General features: G+C 33.6%; 2 protein-coding genes across 2 annotated transcripts; one reads left to right on the top strand and one right to left on the bottom strand.

The window, feature by feature from the left end:
• Positions 1-1538: 1538 nt before the first annotated feature.
• LOC109154572 (probably inactive leucine-rich repeat receptor-like protein kinase At2g25790) lies at positions 1539-3230 on the top strand. Its single transcript, XM_019302351.1, has 2 exons — positions 1539-3112; positions 3163-3230. Exon 1 carries the CDS (start codon positions 1562-1564, stop codon positions 3101-3103), a length of 1542 nt encoding a protein of 513 aa, XP_019157896.1. The 5' UTR covers positions 1539-1561; the 3' UTR covers positions 3104-3112; positions 3163-3230.
• Positions 3231-13457: 10227 nt separating this feature from the next.
• Positions 13458-14102, bottom strand: LOC109154392 (MADS-box transcription factor 23-like). Its single transcript, XM_019302193.1, has one exon. The coding sequence runs from the start codon at positions 14100-14102 to the stop codon at positions 13458-13460; it is 645 nt and encodes a 214-aa protein (XP_019157738.1).
• Positions 14103-15748: the final 1646 nt, after the last annotated feature.

Raw genomic sequence — 15748 nt, 5'->3', positions numbered from 1 at the left:
TCGAGCTCGAGCTCGAGCTCGAGCAGCTCGACAATTGCCGAGCTCGAGCTCGAGCATCAGTTCACAAGCTCGAACGAGCTCGAGCTCGAGCTCGAGCAGTGCTATCATTAACGAGCACGAGCATGAGCATACGCAGGCTCGGGCTCGGCTCGGCTCGTTTACACCCCTAAATGGATATAATAATACAAGAAAAAAGTTTTTAGAAAATACAATAAACAAGGAACAATCCAACTCTAACCAAACCATCTTGAAAGAGACTTTAACTTATCATTTATATAAACTAAATATAAGTATACGCCATTTGAAAAGTCCATTCAAAAAACCTCCGTTCACACTAGATCATATGAGAATAAGAATACGGGATATAAATTGGGATTGAGGAATCAACTTTTTGAAAAAAAAAACATGGGGATATAAATGTCATGGGACGACTTCTAGTATATATAGTTGGCTCATTGTCTAATTTAAACGCTATGACTGAATGCGATAATGTAGGGATTCGAATCTCACTATAAACTTGGATCCCTTGTGCACAGGGTGAGTCATATGGACTTAAGATTAGTCCAAAAAAAAATACATGAGGATATAAAACTATGTATAAACATATGACATTTGAAAAGTCCATTCAAAAACCTCCTTTCACACTACCAACGTGGGGATAAAAAAACATAAAAGTCAATCGAATCATTATCATGGAATTGTAAAACCAGCAATAATCCTACGTTCTCTTTCAAGCCTTTGAACCAGTCCCTGGAGAGCTGTTTTTGCTAAAACTCCAGCAATTTCTTGAAAACTCGCTTCCGATATGAAACTTTTGATCGAGTATTGAGAGATGCTTTTGTTATTCCCAATATAAGGGCTGGATAACAGATTGCTTAGCTTCTTCTAAAGCACGCCCCATTCAAAACCTGAAGAAATATAATAATCTCCTTTCATCATATCATGGGTGGTTGTCTGCTGCCTATAAGTCCTCTTAGTTCCTTTAAGTTATTCATCTTTGTTTGTATGATAGCTGAGTTTGGGTTTTGTTCCGGAAACCCAAACCCCATTTGCAGAAAAGATGAGAAGCAGGCCTTGCTGTGCTTCAAGAAGGGTTTAGTTATAAATGATCCACGGAGTTCGCTTTCGTCTTGGGTTGAAGGAGACGATTGTTGTGCAAAATGGGTTGGAGTTTTGTGCAACAACGTAACTGGCCGTGTCACTGAGCTCCACCTCGCCAATCGCAGTTCAGGCGGTGAACTTAGTTCCTGTTTGCTTGAATTGAAACAGCTAAGTCACCTCGACCTTAGCGGAAATGATTTTGAAGGAAGTCCCATTCCCAGCTTCCTAGGATCTCTACTAAATCTGTAATTCCTCGATCTATCTGATTCTGCAAGATAATCAGTTTTCGGGTCCAATGTTTGATAGCTCATAAAAATTTTCATCATTGAGAGATTTAAGCCTGAGAGGTAATAAGATAAATGGAACTATACCCAAGGGTCTGGGGAATATGTTTCCGATGCTGCAACTTTTGGATCTTTCTGATAAGATAAATGGAACTATACCCAAGGGTCTGGGGAATATGTTTCCGATGCTGCAACTTTTGGATCTTTCTGATAATGCACTGGAAGGTCTTGTGACCGAAAATCACTTTGTTAATCTCAAAGAATTAGTGTTTTTCCTTGCATCTGGCAATAGATTAACATTGAAAGTGAGTCCAGATTGGTTGCCTCCTTTCCACCTTATAGACCGGCTTGGACTGGGAAGTTGGCACTTGGGTCCTCAATTTCCAGTTTGGTTGCAATCACTAAAAGAGATTTCTGAAGTTGATATATCTAATGCTGGGATCAAAGATGAAATCCCAACTTGGTTTTGGAACTTTTCCTCTCAAATTTCTGTCATTGATCTATCCCACAACCAATTCAGTGGGCCATTGCCTCAAATCTCATCTTCTGACATAACTCATTTGGACTTGTCAAACAATTTCTTCTCTGGAGATCTCATTCGTTTCTTATGTCCTCCTCAAAATGAATCAAGAAGTATGATGAAAAGTCTTCACCTCAGAAGAAATGGTTTATCAGGACAAATTCCTGATTGTTTAAGTGGAAGTAATTGGCCAAATTTGAGAGTCTTAGACATGGCAGAGAATAGTTTAAGTGGAAGAATTCCTAAATCTATTGGGCTTCTAAATTCATTGTCATTTTTTGACTTGGACGGTAACAAACTTTTTGGCAATATACCTCCATCTATACAAAATTGCACCAGTTTATGGAAACTTGACTTGGGTGAAAATGAGTTTGAAGGGAATATTGCAAGCTGGCTTGGGAGTTCACTTTCGAGTTTAGTAGTTCTAAGGCTTCGTTCAAATAAGTTCCACGGTGAATTGTCTCCGGATTTCTGCCATCTCACATCTCTTCGGATACTAGACCTTGCTAATAACAACTTCATTGGTACAATCCCAAAGTGTATTAACAATCTCACTTCAATGGTTGAGCAAAGTAAGATCCTTATTAGAGAGATCGATCTTGAAAGGGTAAAATTATATGAAGAAAGTGCTGTGGTGACAACAAAAGGGCAAGAGTACCAGTACTTTGCCATTATATTTGTGTTGATTACAAGTTTTGATCTTTCCAACAACAATTTTTTGGGAGAAATTCCTATGGAATTGACCACTTTAGGAGAATTAAGATCCTTGAACCTATCAGGAAATAAGTTGACAGGAAACATTCCCAAGGAAATAGGAAACATGAAGCAATTAGAATCCATTGATCTGTCAAGAAATCATCTTTCTGGAGAAATTCCCTACAGTCTCTCAAATCTCAACTTTCTGAGTTACTTGAATTTGTCTTATAACAATCTGTCTGGGAAGATCCCTACTGGTACTCAACTTCAAAGCTTCAATGCATCTTGTTATGTTGGTAACAATCTTTGTGGGCCTCCTCTCCTTGGATGTAGCAATGATGATGATGTTCCTGATGAAGAAGAAGACAGAGGAGATGATTTTGAGGCAAAGTGGTTTTATATTAGCATGGCTATAGGATTTATTGTGGGATGGTGTGGCATCTTGGGACCTTTGTTTGCTGTGAAATCTTGGAGGTATACTTTTTTTTCAGTTTATAGATGATAAGTTGAAGTATCTTTTTAGGTGGTTTGGACTGTGATGTATATTACTTCCAAGTTAAAGTCTCTTTCAAGATGCAATGGTTTGGATAGGGTTGGATTTTTCCTTGTTTATTGTATTTTCTAATAACTTTTTTCTTGTATTATTATATTGTTAATGGTGAACTTTATTGTCCACTTTTTATGTAGCCTGTAACAGTATATTTAATTGTAAAACTATTTCTGATTTTGCCTTTGATTATTAAGGGTGTATTTGGTTCGCAATTGTAATCAGAATGGGTATCAAATACTTGGTAATGGGTCTTAGTGAAAGTGTTTTGCATGTTTGGTAGTAGATTGGAATCAGAATGATTATAAATAATGATGTTTGGTTATTGATGGGGTATGGACCCCAATCAATCGTTATGCTATGGACCCGTGTCTAGCCTACAGTGTGGACACGGTAACGGTGCCGTTAGTGGCACCGTTATCTTCCATTTTATTTTTTTAAAAAAAAAATTCAGATCGCTTCGTTATAGAAGCATATGTTCATAATTTTACCACTATATGTTCATAATTGTAAGTTCATAATGTCATAGTTCTATGTTCATAATTTCATAAATGTACATTCATAATTCCATAATTGTACATTCATAATTCCGTAACTGTACATTTATAATTCAATAACTGTAAATTCATAATTTTCGAAACTCTATGTTCACAATTTTAGAGCTCTATGTTTATAATTTTATCACTATATGTTCATAATTGTAAGTTCATAATGTCAGAGCTCTGTGTTCATAATTCAATAATTGTACATTCATAATCCCATAACTATACATTCATAACTCTATAACTGTACATCCATAATTTTCGAAGCTCTATGTTCACAATTTTATCACTATATGTTCATAATTGTAAGTTCATAATGTCAGACCTCTGTGTTCATAATTCCATAATTTCATAACTGTACATTTATAACGTCATAACTGTACATTCATAATCCCACAAACGAATAACGCCGTTAACGGAGAAAATCAATTTTTTTTTTTAAAACTGGAATGACGCGTTTTCCCTGAAGACGACGTCATTTTTGACTCGTGTCCACAATGGACATGCATTGTGGACACGGATCCAGGGCATAATTTGCGGACCCCAATGAGCTAGGGGCCCAAATAAAGAAAATAAACAAGAAATATGGGCTTTCTAGAATTGGGCCAAGAAATAAAATCTGCTCTGTAGGCCCAAGAGGACCTCGTCCCAAGAGGCCAAGAAATAGACAGAGCAGTCGTTATATCGTGCACCGCGGTGCATAATCTATTATGCACCGCGTGTTAAAACGGCGTTGTTTCTGCAGTTATAACGGAGTGACACTACAGTGTGTCTAAATCTGACACTGTCTCACGTATTATTTTTATATTATCAAATGAAACTGCAGTTATATCAAAATGAAAGTGTTGTGGTGAAATGAAACTAAAGTATATATAAAATGAAACTGAATAACATTTCACATATTTGAGTGTAAGTTACAATGAAGCTGTAATTATATTGAAATGATCATGTAGTTGTGTTTTAATGAAACTATAGTGTATATAAAATAAAATTAAATAACATTTTCACATATTCGAGTGTATAAATATTGAATGAAACTGTAGTTATATCGAAATGAAACTGTAGTTGTGTTGAACTGCAGTGTATACAAAATGAAACTGAAAAACATAGTTATTTTTTGCGAAGATTCTGTTTCTTTTTCATTAAACATAACGACCTCGTTTTGATGCGCAGTGCATGATCGATCATACACCGCGGTGCATGATATAATTTGCGTAGACTGAGCCGAGTCCCGAGAGTCGTCATCAACAGAGGTTCGGTCAGCCTAGGTGACCATCGCCACTTAAATACGCGCCATTAATTATGCCAGTCAACCCAAGACGAAAGCCGACTCTGTGGATGATTTATAATTAAACCCTTCTTGATGCACAGCAAGGCCTGCTTCTCATCTTTTCTGCAAATGGGGTTTGGGTTTCTGGAACAAAACCCAAACTCAGCTATCATACAAACAAAGATGAATAAAGGAAGAGGACTTATAGGCAGACAACCACCCATGATGAAGCTAATTGGGAGATTATTTATATTTCTTCAGGTTTTGAATAGGGCGTACGTGCTTTAGAAGAAGCTAAGCATGCAATCTGTTATCCAGCCCTTTTATTGAGAATAACAAAAGCATCTCTCAATATTCGATCAAAAGTTTCATATCAGGAGCGAGTTTTCAAGAAACTGCTCGAGTTTTAGCAAAAGCAGCTCTCCAGGGACTGGTTCAAAGGCTTGAAAGAGAACGTATAGTAGGATTATTGCTGGTTTAACAATTCCATGATCATGATTCGATTGACTTTTATGTTTTTTTCTTTTATCCCCACGTTGGTGTGTGAAAGGAGGTTTTTTGAATGGACTTTTCAAATGGCATATGTTTATACATAGTTTTATATCCTCATGTATTTTTTTTGGGAGTAATCTTAAGTACATAGTTGACTTTATTTGAATTATTTCTAAGATTTTAAATCCCTATTTTTTCCTATTTATCAGACTTATTTTCCAACAACCATTACTTCACAGCCAAAATATTTATGATAGTTACCAAAATATTTATGATAGTTATGACTTAGACATTAAATATAAAGTGCAAATAAATACTTTTTGGTACTTATCATTTGGGGAGGAGAGCACCAAAATTTTGCAGGATTTTTGGAATTTTAATTTGATACTTTGTTAAATAATTCTTCCAAATAATTGTTATTATTATTTATTGAATTATCTAATAAATAAATAATATTAAATAAAAGATTGAGTTGATTAAAATTATCATATTCTCACTACTCATCATTCTTAGATGATGATGGAAAATATGGATTGAAGATTGATGTTGGAAGGCTGGAAGGCTTCAGTCAGTCAACGATATAGTTTACCAAAAATGATTGTGGAAATACACACTCAAACCGCGTTTAGAGTCGATATGACAAATTGAAAATGACATGAGTGAAACGTTGGCAGAAAATTCCCCATCCTCAAAAAGATTAAAAAGATTAGGGGAGGGATGCACTAGGAGTTTAACTCACTGGTTCATAGTATTTGTGAGAAGAGATCAATATTTAAATCTCAGCAGTAGTAGGGTGTAAATTATGTCCAAAGTAAATTGCTCTGTCGAGTCGAATGAAAGGCCTTTAGGGTTGGAGATTCAACATTTTGGGAGAAGATTAGTGGAGGGATAAATTAAGATAGGAATACTATCTTAATTGGGAAGATCAGTGCTTACTCCTTATAAGGAGTTCACTATAATGGGTGAAACTCTTATTCTTTATATAAGGAGTTCACTATATATAATGGGTGAAACTCTCACATTAAAGTTGTCGGTGCTCAATCTTAAGAGTTTAGACCTGTCAATTTAATTTGTTGATCTCATGTAAAAAGCGAGGGTGGATATGATCTATCTATTTAGGTATATCAACGGTTGAAAGTTGTTAAAAGTGAGGGGGAAAGTGAGTGTGATCAGTTTTATAAATATTGCAAACTTAAAAGCTTACAATAATTATAAAACTGACCCTATAGGTGAGAAGTGTGGACAAATATTTTTTTTTTTGAATGCTACTAGCTCTATTACATATGATTCGTCTATCTTGTAGATCTAACGATTGAAAAATAAACAAAAATATGAAAAATGTGTGGTGTCATTTCTGTAATACTATTGTCCATTTAGAAATGCTTGACAGTGCATTTTAAAACTCTTTGAGTGCAATTCGTTCTTATGGGGTTTTGAGGAGCGCGCAAAATTGTTTGAATTCTATGAACGAGTCTCGGGAGCTAGGATGCATGCTAGTTTCATAGAACCGGGTGGAGTGGTACAAGATATTCTTCTATTGGAAAAATAGAATTAAAATGGCATTTTAAGTGGTTATTTTGTGGTACAATTATCAGTGGGGTCTACTTCCGATTTGGGTCAGGTCAAAGTGGATTCGGGTTGTTCATAGTGAGACGAAGAGATTCATATATTGTACGCTCAAAAAGGATAATGGGAGAATAAGATATTGATTCTCAAAGTAGACCCATTAAGTTGGAAAAATGAAGGGAAAAAGAATGAGCTTTTGTCCCACATTAGTTTGGGAAGTGGATTTGCACCACTATTTATACAAGAGCCTTTCAATGACTTATTGAATTGTATAGGATAGAGGCTCTCTCGCGCGCAAGGGGGTGCAAATCAAATCCCAAATTGCGTTTGAAAAGACTTGACTCGTGTACGACCCGAACCTAATAGGTTTGGCTCATGAGCTGAGTTTTAATTCTCACGATTTGAACCGATTTAATATCAGTATGAATGCCAACTAAATGCTATTTCTGCTCCTACTCCTTCTTGCAACTGTGTTCTGCCCGTGCTCTTGTTCGTCGGGTTCATTCGTTTGGGTGCTCAAACGTTGAACCGTAGTACGTTTTATACTGGGAAACCTAGGCTACATCCTAGCACTTTTGGAAGGCAGCAAATAAGGTTTTAAGGAAAGAGTGTTGTTTCGCTCGACTCGTACTAACCATCTTTCTTCATCTTCATTTCTTTTGGTTAGAATTATAATCTGGAGGATTATAAATTCCATGTTGGTTGTTATATATATATATATATATATATATATATATATATATATATATATATATATATATATATATATATATATATATATATAGGGATGCACTCAGGTGCTAATAAGTGCCCGGAAGGAATATGCGAACGAATCAGCGCGCGTCACGTGTCCAGATCTAATAGCTTAAAAAAACACGGTGGCATTTTCGTAAATAATTAAACATCGAAGTGCAAGTAAAATTACTTACAAGTGCACCTACTTTCACCTATAAGTGCATGTAATTTTGCCTTGTTAGCATTCACTTCCCGCAAACATTCATGCACCTGGGTGTGCTTATAACTATAGGTGCAACTATTTATAACTATAGGTGCAACTACTTTCACCTATAAGTGCATGTAATTTTGCCTTGTTAACATTCATTGATCTGAGTTCAGCGGGTAGTAATACCCCTGAGAACCACTCGCAAACATTCATGCACCTAGGTGCAACTACTTATAACTATAGGTGCACTTAGTATTGATGCTCAGTGTAAATTTTTACTTGCACCTATAATACATTTTACATGCATTTGTAAAACATTTTACTTGCACTTCGATGTTCAATTATTTACGAAAATATCACCGCGCTTTTTTAAAAAAATCAGTGTTTCTCATCCATTAGATCTGGACGCATGGAGGACAGAATCCTTTCCTATTTCGCTCCTGAGTATTGATGCTCAGTGTAAATTTTTACTTGCACCTATAATACATTTTACATGCATTTGTAATACATTTTGCTTGCACTTCGATATTCAATTATTTACGAAAATATCACTGCGCTTTTTAAAAAAAATCAGTGTTTCTCATCCATTAGATCTGGACACGTGGACAGACAGAATCCATTCCTATTTCGCTCCTGGGCGAAGCATTCGCACCTGAGTGCGATTCTATATATATATACATACATACATACATATATATATATATATATATATATATATATATATATATATATATATATATATATATATATATATATATATTAGTGTGAATATATATATAATATTATTTTTGGTAAATTGACTTGGTTCATTATTTCCAACTTCTTCTTGGCATATTTTGAGATATAGATTCTTTCACACAACAATTTGCTTCTAGTATCAACGAATTAGAAGAAATGTGTAGAATACAAATAAACAAGAAGAAGAGGAAAAATTAATATATTGTGTCTTGTATCAACTTCAATACAAGCACTTGTATATATGGTGTGCTAACAAGATGATGAAAAATAAATACAAATGAGAAAATAAAGAGACACATGGAAAACCCAACAGACACATGGGAAACCCAAGAGACATATGGAAAATCCAAGAGACACATGACTATTAATATAGATGATTAATATCATCAAATATCTCAACAAAATGTCAAGTAACAACCGTATCTAGAAACAACAACTAGTAGATATTGGTAACAAGCAAAAGAATTGGATTCTGTGGTGTAAAAAAAACGCTTTGTTAGTGGATTTCAAAAAAGAGTGTTCAAATGCACTGTCAGTTATCCACGAATACACTTTCAAATTTTTCCAAATGCACAATCTTAATTACAATAAATGTCACTGCATTTTATTTTATTTTTTATCTTTATTTTTCAACCGTTAGATTTTACTAGATTGATGGATAATATTTATCCACACTTCTCACCTGAAGAGTTGTTGTTCTCATGGGAACCAAGCCAATATATACATTTCACTTTCAAAAATAGCTTCTCTATTAGTGCCTTGATATGCATGAAAGATTCAAAACGGTAATTGATTGTAGCATATTTTAACAAACAAATATCCAGAGTATCCCGGGGTTATCGATCCATAAGGAAGTGGGGTATTAAGCACTAGCTACTAATCTATTCTGTTGAAGCTATTCCTAATGTCACGAGAGATAGCTTAATATAATCAAATACTAGTAAAATAAAGACAAGGCAAGCAACTTAGGAATACAATAGAATGTGGATGGGATTTTCGGGGGTTAAGTGTTTAATCACCTAGTGCCAATCTAAAGTGAAAAAATTAATTTGGTCTTAAACAAGTGTGAAAGATTGCATACAAATAGAATGAATTACTCCCATTATTCCAACCCAAAATAATGTGAGTGAATATATTCATTGCCATGAAATAATCACTCAAATAATTCAAGAGCAAGCAATCAAGATAAAACTCCTTAGCCAAAATTCCATCTCTCAAGGTGCAATAGCCAAGTGCAATTGTGGATGCCCAAATTTATACCCTAACTCTCATCAAGACACAAATATAGCAATGAAACATGTAATTTGGATCATTAATTACAAGTATCAAGAATATAAACTACAATTGCAACACAAGATATAAAACACAAACACATATTTCATTAAGGAAATTAAGAACAAGACACATAGGTTCATAGACACTTTCAACCTAAAAATCCCAAAATAAGCTTAGCCAACCATGTCTAACATTGTATTCATTACACAAGTATTAAGGAAATTCAAAAAACAAAGAAAGTAAAAGAAAAGGGATGAGATTTTCCTGAATGATGTTCTTCCAAGCTTTTCCCCCTTTCGTGTGACTTGAAGCTTCCAAAATGTGATTCTACTCTTCCAAGGTGTGGGGATCCCTCTTTCTCCCTTTTGGAGTGTGAAGAATCACCTATGTTCACTTATTTTGTCTTCCAAAGCCACCACACATCTTAGGGTTTGTAGGAAATGATGTTATATATAGTACGGGTGGAGAATGGGGGTCAAAAAAGGCAATTTTCTCAGAAAAATGCGCAGATCTTGAGCTCTCGACGTGTCGAGATAATACAGAGAAAATTTGGGGCCATTCTGGCACCTCTCGCCGCGTCGAGAATCCTCCTGTGACGCAGGTGCAGTTTGTAGGCTGATTTTGACCCTCTTCCCTCCTGATTTAGATTTTGATGTCTTCATAAGGGTTGTAGCTCTTTAGGTCTTCTTTCCAATGGATCAAGAATAACTACATTTGGATATTCCTAGGCTAAGATATGGTCCAAATACATAACAGTGGTCAATCTGTGCAAGAATTTTATCTTATTGACTTTTGCTCCACTTTTGCCTTGGTTTGCGCAAGTGATCAAGGCTATTGAATACACCAATCTTTGGCACCTTTTGGAGTATTTTAGCGACCTCCTTAGCATCACCCTCGCTCTCATTAACTCGAGATTCATTCAAAATGCACCGAAAGACATACGATTGTTTTCAAATCAACAATTTATGCACCTAAGGATATAAACAAAGGAATTAAGGCACATTAATACTATTATTAGAAACAAAATCATCATTTTTAATTTTCCGCCTAAACACTTAATAATAATAAGGTTAGTAGTAAAAAAAAAAGGAAAAATAGAAAAGAATCCGTAATTCGAGAACCCATAATGTTCTAAAACTATTTCTACGTGTTATTTTACTATTAATCTAATGAATATGAGTATAAGGAATATTTTGCAAAAAAAAAAATATATTAAAGGAAAAGAATCGGTTATTTAACCATTTAGATTAAAATTACATGTCGTTATTTTAATATTAATTTAATGAAGATTTTGCAAAAAAAAAAAAAAAGAAAAAAAAAGAATTGGTTATTAATAATCTATATCTATACTATTATTAAAAACAAAATCATTCTTTTTGACTTCCCGCCCGAACACTTAATAATAATAATAAGGTTAGTAGTAAAAAAGGAAAATTGAAAAGAATCTGTAATTCGAAAAGTCATAATGTTCTAAAATTATTTCGACGCGTTATTTTACTAATAATATAATGAATATGAATACAATGAAGGTTTTGCAAAAAAAAAAAAAAAAAGAATTAATTATTTATAATTTAGATTAAAATTACAGATCATTATTTAACTACTAATCTAATCAATCAATACTATTATTAAAAACAAAATCATCATTTTTAATTTCCGCTCAAACACTTAATAATAATAAGGTTAGCAGTATAAAATAAAAAGTAGAAAAAAAGTTTACGTAATTCGAGAAGCTATAATATTCTAAAATTATTTCTACACGTTATATTACTATTAATATAATATATATATATATATATATATATATATATATATATATATATATATATATATATATATAAAAGGAAGATTTTGTAAAAAAAAAAAAAAAAAAAAACAAAACAAAACAAAACAAAAAGAATCGATTATTAATAATTTAGATAAAAATTACAAGGCGTTATTTTACTATTAACCTAATGAATATAAGAAAGATTTTGCCAAAAAAATTAGAAAAGAATAAGTTATTAATAATCTATACTCTATACTATTATTAAAAACAAAATCATCTATTCTAACTTCCCACCCAAACACTTAATAATAATAAGGTTAGTTGTAAAAAAGGAAAAATGTAAAAGAATCCGTAATTCGAGAAGTCATAATGTTCTAAAATTATTTCTATGCGTTATTTTACTATTAATCTAATAAATATGAATATAAGGAAGATTTTGCCACAAAAAAAAAAAAAACAATCGATTATTAATAATTTAGATTAAAATTACAATGCATTATTTTACTATTAATCTAATGAATATACCGAAGATTTTGCCAAAAAAAAAAAAAAAAAAAAAAAAAGAAGGAACAATTGGTACTAAAACAATAGTCATGGATGAAAATTTGTACTAAAACAATAGTCGTGATGAAAATTGGTAGAAATTAAACAGTGCAAATACCAATTTTGGTCCCACGAGTATTAACAAAATGACGGTTTTGGTCCACATGTTTAACTCCTACCAATTTTCATCCACGACTATTGTTTTATTACCAATTTTAATCCACAACTATTATTTTAATACCAAAATTTATCACGTCGGTCACCCATCTATTTAAAACATCTCGAAATCTAAAAATTTTAAGGAAATTTTTGTCATTTTCAACTTAAGATTCCAATTTGAGCATAAATAAATGATTGTAAGCTCTAAGATCAATCTCAATTCGCAGTTATCCTCATAATCAACTACCTTTAATTTGAGGAGGAAAACTGCGAATTATGATATATCTTAGGGCTTAAATCCCTTTATTCATGCTCAAATAGGGATCCTAATTTGAAAAGCACGAAACTACCCTTAATAATTTCATATTTCGGCATGTCTTAAACGAAGAGGTGATCGGCATGATGAATTTTGGCACTAAAACAATAGTTGTGGACTAAAATTGGTACTAAAACAATAGTCGTGAATGAAAATTGGTATGAATTAAACATGTGGACCAAAACTGTCATTTTGCTAATACTTGTGGGACCAAAATTGGTATTTGCTCGACCTTGTGATCCAATGGTACCAAGTTCCTTCCTACGTGGGAGGTGATGAGTTTGAGTCCGTTTAGGTATTCCCTTTCTTTGTAATAAAAAAAATATGTGAATCAATCATTTTGCTAATACTCTAGATCAAAATTGGTATTTGTTCACAAAAAATAAATAAATTTCTGACTACCTAATGATTGGGATTCTAACTATCAGTGGTCGACGACCTTTAATTTAAATTTATTACAAATATTACAATTTTAACCACTTTTTAAGGATGATCACGGTACTATTTGAACTGACTGTATATTATAAAAACTGAATCATGTATTGTAAGAATTAAATCCGAACCCAAACGAAAGATTTCGATTTTAAAAAGAAAAATACTACTTCTACTCTCAATTTTACTCTCTCTCAAACTTTGGGATCCACAAAAATAAGACAAGAACATGCATTCTATTATTCCGATCAATGGAGAATCCTATCTAATAACTCCATAACCGAAAGTCTGAACTTGTCGGAAAAAGCAAATTAGATTCATCTACAGATAACGGAACAACGTTTTCGTGTTCTTCATGGGACGACGACGAAAAACCTGCAGGTTTTGTTGCCATCTCCTTAGCCTTCTTCTCGGTTTCATTCTTCAACCTTACCAAAGAATTCCTAAATTCCACCAATTCCTGCAATCCCATTCCGTCAATATCTTTAGCCCACCACAGCATCCCTCTCTCGCCGCCGCCGCCGCCACTGCTCGCCGCCGTTTGTCTGCGGTTCTCCTCCGCCAGCTGCTCTTTCTCCGCCGCCAGCGTCTCAACTCCTTCCACCCATTCATCGCCGCCGCAGTAGTCCGGGCACTGATCTCCCCCTGGCCCACAGTTTTCGTAGCGCTGAATAACCGCGTCGATGCTCGGGTGGCCGAAGCCGAAGACCCGACCCGCCGGAGAACGCACGAGGACGGCCACCTCCGCCCCGCACAGCGTTGAAAGCTCGCTGGCTTTCTTGAATATTCCGGCCCGGCGTTTGGAGAATGTGACTAGTCGGCTACTCTTCGCTTCTATTCTCTTAATCTCAATCTTCCTTTTCCCTTTACTTCCCTTGTTTCTCTTGTCCTGGGACTCCATAGCCGCCATTCAATCAAGAAACCTTAAACTTCAAACTCGAATCTTAAACTTATTGATTATTTTTGTGTAGGAAGGGAATAATGGTGAAGGGGTGTTATTTATATATATAGTTGCAAATCACATCCTTATCGGGATTAGACAAAGTGTCAATTTCTTTCAATACTAGGTTTAGGTAAATTTCCTAAATTTTCGTTTACTCCTATGATTGACTAGACTACCTGCCAAAAATTAAAGAATCTCTCAAATAGGTTCTTAATCAGCAAGGCAAAGACCGGTTTAATTAAGGCAGTAAAAAGTCTCTAAATTGGGGTTTGAATAAATCATGGTTAATAAGGAAATCAGTAGCCTTAACTTTAGGAGGTCAGACAATCATTATTGGTCCACACAGTTAATAAAGTATATTCAGTACACAAATAATATATTTTTAGTATATTAAATACGTACATTATATTATATTTAAGAAAAATACATTATTTAAGTACTGAAAATATATTATTTTGTATAATATATATTCAGTACACGAATAATGTACTTTTAGTATATTGAAAATATACTTTTTGTTATGGTGACAGAGTATTATATAGACCATGGTCCACACAATAATTTGATGAGGTTCAAATGATGGGCTTAAGCGGCAAACTTAATTGCATTTATTTACTATAGTACATAAGAATTTATGAACTCTGATCTATAATAAAGTAAAGGAATAAAGGTCAAATATGTCATCCAACTACACACGATAATTCAATTAGGTCACCGAACTTTAAAAAACTACAATTGAATTTCTAAATTAATCAATTTCACGCAATTATTCTAATTTACATATTTTTCAAGTTTTTAACGGGTCACCTAAATTTATTTATTTATTAATTATTATTATTATTTGACACGAGTAAAATTCTGGTTAATACTATGTAGTTTCATAGTAGGTGTCAATTTTTATTCCTAAATCCTAATCCTACATTCCTACTCATGCTGCTTTGGAACAAGTACTACTTTTCTTATTTACTTAGTTTCCTAAAAGAGTTTTACTACAATAAAAATTATTACCTCATTTTCTTTAAAAGAAAAAACATTATTACCTAATTTGGACTCGATCTATTTATGGCATTTCATCTTCTACTTAATTTTTGGTGCAATTGACTAATTCATATATAATTAATAAATATAAATAATTTATTTAAGCATTATAAATAACATCACGTAACCAATAGAGTGATTTCCAAGCACCTCGATCAATCCTAGTCACGCAAAAGCATGATTTACATGGATAGTTATGCTGTGGGCTCGTGCCCAGCGTGCTTCATGCGCACGGATAACGGTGCCGTCAGGCACCGTTATCTTCCCTCTTTTTTTTTTTTTTTTTTTTTTTTTTTTTTTAATTTAATTTCAGACCGCTTCGTTATAGGAGCATATATTCACAGCTTTGTGTTCATAATTTCATAACTGTACATTCATAATTCTATAACTGTACATTCATAATTGTATAACTGTACATTCATAATTCCGTAACTGTACATTCATAATTCAATAACTGTAAATTCATAATTTTCGAAGCTCTATGTTCATAATTGTAAGTTCATAATGTCAGAGTTCTATGTTCATAATTTCATAACTGTACATTCATAATTCCATACTGTATATTCATAATTTCA

The sequence above is a fragment of the Ipomoea nil genome, unplaced genomic scaffold (assembly GCF_001879475.1).
Source record: "Ipomoea nil cultivar Tokyo-kokei standard unplaced genomic scaffold, Asagao_1.1 scaffold2647, whole genome shotgun sequence".
Taxonomy (NCBI): Eukaryota; Viridiplantae; Streptophyta; class Magnoliopsida; order Solanales; family Convolvulaceae; genus Ipomoea; species Ipomoea nil.
Note: the sequence above shows the minus strand (reverse complement) of the source record. Positions and strands in the feature narration are given on the sequence as shown.

Coding starts and splice junctions, on each gene's coding strand:
- LOC109154392 (XM_019302193.1), bottom strand. CDS start 14,102: ATGGCGGCTATGGAGTCCCAGGACAAGAGAAACAAGGGAAGTAAAGGG.
- LOC109154572 (XM_019302351.1), top strand. CDS start 1,562: ATGTTTCCGATGCTGCAACTTTTGGATCTTTCTGATAATGCACTGGAA.